The sequence below is a fragment of the Stenella coeruleoalba genome (assembly GCF_951394435.1).
Source record: "Stenella coeruleoalba genome assembly, chromosome: 11".
Lineage (NCBI taxonomy): Eukaryota > Metazoa > Chordata > Mammalia > Artiodactyla > Delphinidae > Stenella > Stenella coeruleoalba.
Window position 1 is genome coordinate 95,253,986 of NC_137157.1, and position 9,417 is coordinate 95,263,402.

Below are 9,417 nucleotides of genomic sequence, written 5' to 3' on the forward strand. Positions count from 1 at the left end.
ATGCCGGAGTGTGCTCTGACCGTGGGTCTAGAGGTGAAGATCATCACATGTGAGGGCTTACGCATAGCACAGGGAGATCAGCCCGGTGCTTTGTGACCGCCTGGAGGGGTGGGATAGGGAGGGGGGGAGGGAGGGAGACGCAAGAGGGAAGAGATATGGGAACATATGTATATGTATAACGGATTCACTTTGTTATAAAGCAGAAACTAACACACCATTGTAAAGCAATTATATTCCAATAAAGATGTAAAAAAAAAAGTGGGGGCTTCTGTTGGTTTTATTTTGGGGAAGGGGTCGTGGTGACTCACCAGCTCAGATCTCTGAGGTCTACATCAACAAGTGTGTGGTCCTTGGTGAACACGGAGAGGGTGGGGTCCTGCAGAGACTTTATAGGCTCTTGGGATCCTCAGTAGCACCTCCACGTCCAACAGTATGGAGCAGGATGGTGTGTGCACACTCAGCTGAAGGGGCCACCTGTAGGCGACTGTGTAGTAGTGGCAGGGGCCAGTTTTAAACACACATGTAGTGCTGGGGCCACTGTACTGGCGACTGCAGGGGCACAGCTGCAGGGGCCCTGGCTGTGGGTGTGTATTCCTGTGGCTGCAGATTCTCACCATGGGCTCATGGCAGTGGTTTCTGGTGATGGGGATTGGCTGGGGGAATGCAGCTATACAGCTAGAGGGCCTACCTGCAGGTGAGCCCAGTGCTACACCCAGTGACAAGAGGCAGCGTCGGATTTGGGCCCACAAGCAACCATAGAGGCCATGGCTGTCAATGTGCCCTCCTGTGGCTGTACAGTCTCCCCATGGGTATGTGTTTGGCAGTGGTGGTCAGTGATGGGAGTAAGCCCAGGGGCACATAGGTATGTAGGTGCAGGGGCCAACTGTAGTAGTATAGGCCAGTGAAAGGAGAGAGGGTGAGATCTGGGCTTACAAGCAGTTGCAGGGGTCCTGGTTGACTTTTACTATTGTTTTGATTGTTTGATTTTTGCATCTTGGATTGTTTGTTTTTCTTTGGTTTAAATTACCAAATTGCTCATTGTTAGAATTCTGGGAGAAGGAAGTTTTGAAATTTTTCTTTATTCTAGCATTTAATCATATAAATTTCTTAAATAGCTGTCCCTGCTTAGGTTAATTTTGGGGCATGGGATATTTTCCAATAGAGCATTCTGGTCAAGATTAACAGAGAGCTGCAATGAAAGATATTTTACACACAGATTTAATAATTTACATCTTTATGTGTAACTGTTTTAAAACTCAGGAACATGTTTCTAAGGAGTGAAACAGGCTGTTGTAATAATATTTAAGCAATGCCTGTGAATAATCTGATTCAGTTCTAAGTTTTAAGAGGCTTCTGAAATCCTTTGCTTTCACTTTAGTTATATTATCCCAAGACAATAAAATTTGTTGGGAATTTCATGTTGTAGCGGGACTGTTGATGTGTAAGTTAAAGGAAAGTGTTTCATAGAAATTCTGAGGAATTTTAGTTTCCCCAGGTCTGTTCAACTGTCAATGAACAGATGAAATATTTGGAAATTTCTAAGGCTAACTGTGAAGATTTAGAAGGTCTCAAAGAGAACAGAAGAGTACAGAATTTTTAAGGAGAGTGGAAATGGCCATCATTTTCTAAAATTAATTTTTATTGGAGTATAGTATCTTTACAATGTTGTGTTAGTTTCTACTGTACAGCAAGATGAATCAGCTATACATATACATACACTCCCTCTTTTTTGGATCTCCTTCCCATTTAGGTCACCACAGAGCATTGACTAGAGTTCCCTGTGCTATACAGTAGGTTCTCATTAGTTGTATATTTTATACATAGTATCAATAGTGTATATATGTCAATCCCAGTCTCCCAATTCCTCCCACCGCTCCCCCTTCGTGTCCGTACATCTGTTCTCTATGTCTGTGTCTTTATTTCTGCTGTGCCAATAAGATCATCTATACCATTTTTTCTAGATTCCATATGTATATGTTAATATACGACATTTGTTTTTCTCTTTCTGACTTCACTCTGTATGACACTCTCTAGGTCCATCCATGTCTCTACAAATGACCCAATTTCGTTCCTTTTTATGGTCAAGTAATATTCCATTGTATATATTTACCACGTCTTCTTTATCCATTCCTCTTTGATGGACATTTAGGTTGCTTCCATGTGGAAATGGCCATCTTTAGTTAAGTTAGGATAGATATATGGAATTGTTAATTTACAACTGTGTGTGCTTCCAAAGTATTAGTTTTAATAAGTACTAAATAATCTTTAAATTATTTAGAATATGTAAAATATCTCCCCATAGAAATAAATAGGCCCTCAAATTAACACAAAAATTTGTTTAACCCATCAGAATTGTGAGGTGTTTGCTAATAGCTTATTCAGGCTATCTTTTTGTAAGTGGAGAGAGATATTGTGTAGAGAGACTTGGGTAACATAGAGAGACTTGGGTAACCGTCAGTTGGTCAATCAGGTGACTGAGCAGTCACAACTCAGAGGGGGTGTGTACATGATACGATGTTATTATTTCCCAACAACGTCCTCTACTGTGCTGTGTCAAACTTCTCTTCCCTGCTGAGTACCAGATATTTTAATAATAATTTGGCAGATCCCTTGGTTTTCAGGTCACTTTCACTTGTTAAATTTCCACTCTAGGACTTCCCTGGCAGTCCAGTGGTTAAGACTCCGTGCTTCCACTGCAGGGGCATGGGTTCAATCCCTGGTTCGGGAAGTTTGTGTGGTATGAACAACAACAAAAAATTTTCCACTCTAGTCTTATCTATCTTAAAGCCGATTTCACATATCTTATTTATATTTATTTCCCCCTTCTCCAATGGATCTGCTAACCCACTGCACCACAGGCATAGGCCATGGCCTGAGGAATCTGCAGCAAAGGAAGGAGGATGTGTTCTGCTCTTTGAATACATTTCCTCTTTGAAATAGCTCCTTCCTTCCGGCTTCTGCATTTGGCCTCTGTTTTAGGGCACACGGAGGAGAAACAGAGAGGAGAGCGGTCATTCTATGGTTTTGGCCAATGATTCCTGGTGAAGAAGCATTTGCTTAGGCTGATTTTGGTTCTGCTGCACCCTAGTGGTATAACGTGTAGTTTGGGCACCTAATTTTCTTGGAGGCATGTTTCAGTTTTTGTTTCTGTCACCTAATACTGCCTCAAAGAAATGAATTTTACACCCATAGCTCAAGGTGAGAAATCTCCTCACTTGGAAGCTGTCTGAGCAGCCATGTGGCTCCTTTCTTCTTGTTTACACTCTGGAGGGCCTTCATATGGAGTCAAGGAAACCAGGGGTCTTCTTCTTCCTCTTCTTTTCAGGCATGCTACATCATGAAACACTTTCCCTTGCTGGTATAGACAGCTCCAGCAGCTTCCTGCCTTCAAAAGGTACAAGCTCTCTTTATAAGTTATCACCAAATTGTAGAGAATGTGTCAAGCTTTCCCAAGAACAACTTCACCACCCTCCATTAGAATATAAGCTCCACATGACATAGAATTAGTTGGTTGTTCATCACTGTATTCCTAGAGCATAGAACAGTTCAGACCTCATAGGTGTTCAATATTTTTTATTGAAAGAATAAATAAATACAATTGTATCAAGATTTTGTTTTTAAAATCTTTAATACAGGTTGGATGACATCAGGTTTCAATTAACCAAATAACCTATAGTCTTGTGGCTCTAAACTGGTGGTCATTTGGCTCCCTTCCCACTTAGGATATTTGGTAATGTCTGGAGACAGTTTTGGTTATTACAACTCAGAGAGGGGTGCTACTGGCATCCAATGGGTAGAGACCAGGGATGAGGCTAAACATTCTATGATGCAAAGGAGCAAATCAAAGAATTATCCAATTCAAAATGCCAATAGTGTCGAAGTTGAGAAACCTTGTATTAATACATTAATTATTTAACTATAATAAACAAATTATTCAACTAACAAAACTGAATTATTTTTAAAAGATGCATTGTCATTTTCAGTTATCTAGACAAATTCCTGTTTTTAAATACGTCTCTCAATTTTTGAATCACCTCAGTTTTTTCAGGACATTTTTTTACAGACAATATGGATGTTTGATTGTTAAACGAAACGTTTAAAATAGGCATTTTAAACTTTTTCCCAGAGGACTTTTCAATGTGAATAAAACGACACTATGGCAAGTCAGTCCTTAGATTGTTGGGATAAGTTTTTATGCAGAAGACTTATCTATGACTCTGATGTTAACTATACTCTTGTTCGTAAACCTCATAAATAATCTTTCATTATAAACTGAGCAAACGAAATATGGACATGCAATAAGTCTGAAGCCTCACCAATAGGATGCAGAGACTCATTTCATTTTCTTAGAGCAGATTCACTCTAAAGCATCTTAGTTGAAATTTCTAATCCTTTCCTCCAACAATAAATAGCCCCTTTTGTATTTCAGATTGATTATTGCAGAAACATATGGCTTAGAGAACTTTCCCATTATATGGTATTCTTAAATCTTTTCCTGGGGGTAGGATTCTTCTTTAATATTCTTCTTTAATATTGATTCTTTAATGCTTACAGAAAGCTATTTATTTAAAATTTAGATCACAGCTTTATTGAGATATAATTACATATCGACAAGTTCACTCTTACAAAAGTCATATATGGAAAGCCTATAGCTAACATCATACTCAATGATTAAAAATGGAAAGTTTTCCCTCTAAGATCACATTAAAGGAATCATGCACTATGATCAAGTAGAATTTATGCCTGGAATACAAGGATGGTTCAACAAATGCAAATCAATAAATGTGATACACCACATTAACAGAATGAAGGAGAGAAAACACCGGATCATTTCAATAGATGTACAAAAAGCATTTGACACAATTCAACGTTGTTTCATGATAAAAGCTGTCAGCCAATTATGTGTAGAAGGAACTTACCACAACACTATAAAGGCCATATATGAAAAGTGAACATTGTGAAAAACTGAAAGATTTCCCTCTGAGATCCAGAACAAGGCAAGGTTGCCCCCATCACTTCTATTTAACATAGTACTGCAAGCAGGTGGGGTCAGCATGATGGCAGAACAGGAGGTCTTCTTCTTGAACCCCTTCCCCCCTCAGCAGCAATAACTGGGCAGCCATCCACAGACAAAAGTGTCTTTGTGGAAGTTTTGGGATCCAGGTAGGAGATTGTGATGCCCCAGTTTTCTTGGTCAAGATTGATGAGGGCCATTTTGAGTATGCAGGCCCATGCCCAGGTGGGCTGACCCAGAAAGGCTCTGTATCCCTGTGGACTTGGCTATAGCATCACTTGGCATTGGTCCTTCCCCCGGCACCATACACTAAAGGGCTTGGGATGAGTCACACCTATCTGTGCCCACAGACGACGGTAATGGCTATGGGCCCTGAAGTGGCCCATGACCTGGCTCCAGCCCCTCTCAGCCATGGTCTGGGAGCCCCTGGACAAGTCTGCCAAACTTAGTCCAACTGTAGATTCTGAAATGGCCCTGTAACTGGGCCATAGACCCTGCTAGCCATAGTCCCCAAGCAGTCCTGTGGGCCCAGTGATCTGGAGGCAGACATGCCCATCTGTGCCTCCAGAGATCCTGAAATAGACTTATACTTGGTTCCAGCCTGTCCTAGCCACAGTTCACTAGCAATCCTGCCAGTCCAGGGGTCCAGTGGATACTGAATCCATAACATATGCCTAGTTATTTATTTACAAATATTTGTTATGCCTTTCCTAGTTGTAGTAACTCTACTAAGTGCTGGGGACACAGTAGTTGTCAGAAGGCATGCCTCTGCTTTCATGTAGGTTATGGCCTATTGAAGGGAGTACGTATTTAACACATGAACAAAAAAGGAAACATGTTATTGTAAATTGTGTTATGTGATATAAAAGAAAAAATGGAGTCTTATGATAGAGAATTAGCATGGGATAGCTGATGTAGACAGAGTAGTCAGGGAAGGTGTTTCTATGTGGTTGATATTTAAGCAACAATCTCAGTGATGAAATGGAACCAGCTTTTAAAGAACAAAGTGAAAATAGTTCCAGGCACAATACAGGCATATGTAAAAAAGTCTTTTAAGATAAATTTCAATCTTGTTATTACGGCCCATTGTCTTTTCATTAGCTGCTTACCATCCTCAATATACTTATTAAAATATTTCCACATACTATTGTAGTAGTCTGTTTAATGATACTTCTTCTCTATCCCCCTATCCTGAAGTTAGGTTTCCTATGTTCTTCTTCCTGGACTCCCCAGTCCCTAGAGGTTCATGTTAAAGGAAAGCATAAGAAAGCAAGAGGGAGAATGAGTGGAAGTGAGACCAAACCTAGTAAGTTTTGATAATGATTATGAAGAAGTCATTGTTCCTAAAAGAAACTGATTTATATCCCTCTTTTGGAAGGGAGATTAACAGCGTAGAAGTGATCAATATTTTTGGTAAAATTTTTGTAGAATGTAAACCTACATTTGTATATGTAATTGTCTTTCTAATTTAAAATGTACCATTTGTAATTGTCCTTCAGATTGAATGAGGTCAGATCTTAATGCACAAAACTTAACACTTCACTGTTTGTTTTGAAATTTCTTCAAAATATTTACCTCTAAAATGTCTTCCTTTCATTGTTATTCTTTAAACACTAAATAATGGAAAATTCCTTGTAAAACTGCTATCAAAATCAAGATATAACCTTAAAGAAAGCACTTACTATAACATAGATCCTCAATAAACATTAGGACTATCTATTTTCTAGGTTAATTAAATTAAAGCCCAGGAGCCTCAGAAGGTCTTCTCTCTTCCTTTCATACATTATCAAATATGATGTTATATAGTCTGTGGTTTTCCTTCATTGTTACTTTCTAAATTTTTGGCTCTCTTATTGTTCAATTCAACTCACTGTTTCTGTATATTTTTGGATTTAAATGTATAATAGGTGATATCTCTCCCATGAACGGAGGCGGTTACTTATTTTTCAATGTTACGATCTAATGAATGTTATTAGGTACATTTACCTCAGAATTCAAATATGTTTCTGTCCAAGATACATTTGCTTTATACATATATTTGGGAAATGACTGATGGACTAGAATAAATCAAGCTGTATCCCTTTCAGATATGGATCAATGTATCAGTATCCTGAAGACCAATATGCAAATAAGCAAGCAGTGCCTCCTCCAGGTTAGAGCCTTTTTTGTCCCATGAATATCTTCTAGGAGCTGTTTTGGATTCTATGGCCATAGTTCCTCTGTCCTTACTGCTCTGACTTGAGGCCTATTTATCCGGTACTGAGACATACCCACTGTCAGAGCAAAAATCAAAATGTCGGTTATATCTTTCTCGTTTCCTTAATACTTTGCTTCCTCTGCTTTTTACTTGGCTGTCCTAGCCTCGTTACCTGCCTCCTAGGACAAACGCTCTTTGGAGTTATTTATATTTCCTGTGGTTATTTCTGCTATTTTAGCAAAGATCTTCATTGTGCTTGTAGGCTGCAAAGCGATGAAACCAGGGAACACCCTGCAAATATGGATGGTGACCCAATACTCAAATACTATCATCTACAGTGGTTCCCTCATTCAAGTATGTATCTGCACAATCTGGCTGGGAACTTCTCCCCCTTTTCCTGACATTGACACACAATCAGAGTTGGACCTAATCATCCTGCAGTGTAACAAGGGGTCCACTACTGCCTTCTACTGTGTTCTGGGTTACTTGGTCTTTCTAGCCCTTCTGAGCTTGACTATTGCTTTTCTGGCCAGACAGCTACCAGACAATTTCAATGAGGCAAAAGTAATCACATTCAGCATGCTGGTTTTCTGTAGTGTGTGGATTTCTTTCATACCCAGATATCTGAGCACCAAAGGAAAGGCCACTGTGCCTTTGGGAACATTTTCCATCTTGGCTTCCAGTGTTGGTTTATTGGGTTGTATATTTCTCCCCAAGTACTATGTGATCCGACTAAGATCAGATTGGAATTCAAGAGAAAAATTACCTGAACAAATTCCTCGCAAAAGGTAAAGGAATTAGTGTTAAAGTGGCATCATTGATATGAAATGAGCAATAATATGGAAATATTATTTGGAAATATTCCAAAGGGTGGTATGAAATAAATGCATTCCATTTAAACAATGACAGTTGCTCCTTAATCAAGTGGCCCTATCATTGTGGCAGCAAGTCACAGTGAAGAAAGCACTGGGGTCGGGTAGACCAATGTTCAAATTCAACCCCCCCTCCTTTAGGTAAATGTTTCTGTTTGCTTGACTTTTGGTTTGTTTTTTTTGACAGGAGTTATATGTCATTCAGCGTTCTGGATCTTGAGAGGAATTGTGTTTGCATATAATATCGAACACAGTGCAACTGCAAGACTAGGGAACAGTGAATCAAAGATATTCTTAGCCTATCTCAGTTCTCAGTGATCACCCATCTTTTTTCTTTTCCTAGCAAAATAGATTTCTAACTAAAAAATAAGATATAGTTCACCACTTTATGTTGGACTTAGTTGCTTCTATTTGGCCATAAAATTGGTAGAAAAAGGAGCAAATATTCCACTGGAATCTGCTCCGATGTAAATAAGCTAAATTATAGTCACAGTTTACGACCTGAAGATAATGGAAACGATTGTGTTGTAGAAGTTGTGTTGGAAAGTTTCTACAACTCTCGTGTTCACTTGTTCACGAGAACATACCACTTAAAAAGGGAGAGAAGCTTAGTTTTAAAAAACTGGGAGGAAGGGGCTTCCCTGGTGGCGCAGTGGTTGAGAGTCCGCCTGCCGATGCAGGGGACACGGGTTCGTGCCCCGGTCCGGGAAGATCCCACATGCCGCGGAGCGGCTGGGCCCGTGAGCCATGGCCGCTGAGCCTGCGCGTCCGGAGCCTGTGCTCCGCAACGGGAGAGGCCACAACAGTGAGAGGCCCGCGTACCGCAAAAAAAAAAAAAAAAAAACGGGGAGGAAGATCAGCACTAGTATATGAATGTAAGGTCATGTTTTCTAGGACAAATCTTTCTGTGTTGGGGTTGTATATCAACATAGTAGTAATGCATGGAATCGACAGGAGGAATAGAATATTTTCAGAAATATTTCCAATAAATGACATGCATTTCACCTTCTTGCAGGAGCTCAACCAAGTGTTTAAGTGAATATTCATCAAAGAGGTGTTTCAAACCAATTGTTCAAAAGTTGAAATGGATTGTAAATGGGTATGCTGTATGGTAATTGATGCATGGTTCATGGGGAATAACCCATCATCCAATGATCCTTTACACAGCGTCTTAATTTATTCTTTTGTAGCATATTATAATAAAAGTATAAATAATGTCCATATACCATATAGCTTTTTATTATATAAATACCTTTATATGACCACTTTGCTTAAGAAATAGCAATAGATTTGAAGTTCCCTGTACGCTCTCTCCCATGAACATTCTGCTCCCT

At 39.6% G+C, this 9,417-nt stretch overlaps 1 protein-coding gene across 1 annotated transcript; it reads left to right on the top strand.

Moving 5' to 3' along the window:
* LOC307194435 (vomeronasal type-2 receptor 26-like) lies at nt 1-8,003 on the top strand (the record flags this gene model as incomplete). Its single annotated transcript, XM_079937526.1, has 3 exons — nt 1-49; nt 7,102-7,166; nt 7,395-8,003. The coding sequence occupies 3 exons, from the start codon at nt 1-3 to the stop codon at nt 8,001-8,003; spliced, it is 723 nt and encodes a 240-aa protein (XP_079793652.1).
* Nucleotides 8,004-9,417: the final 1,414 nt, after the last annotated feature.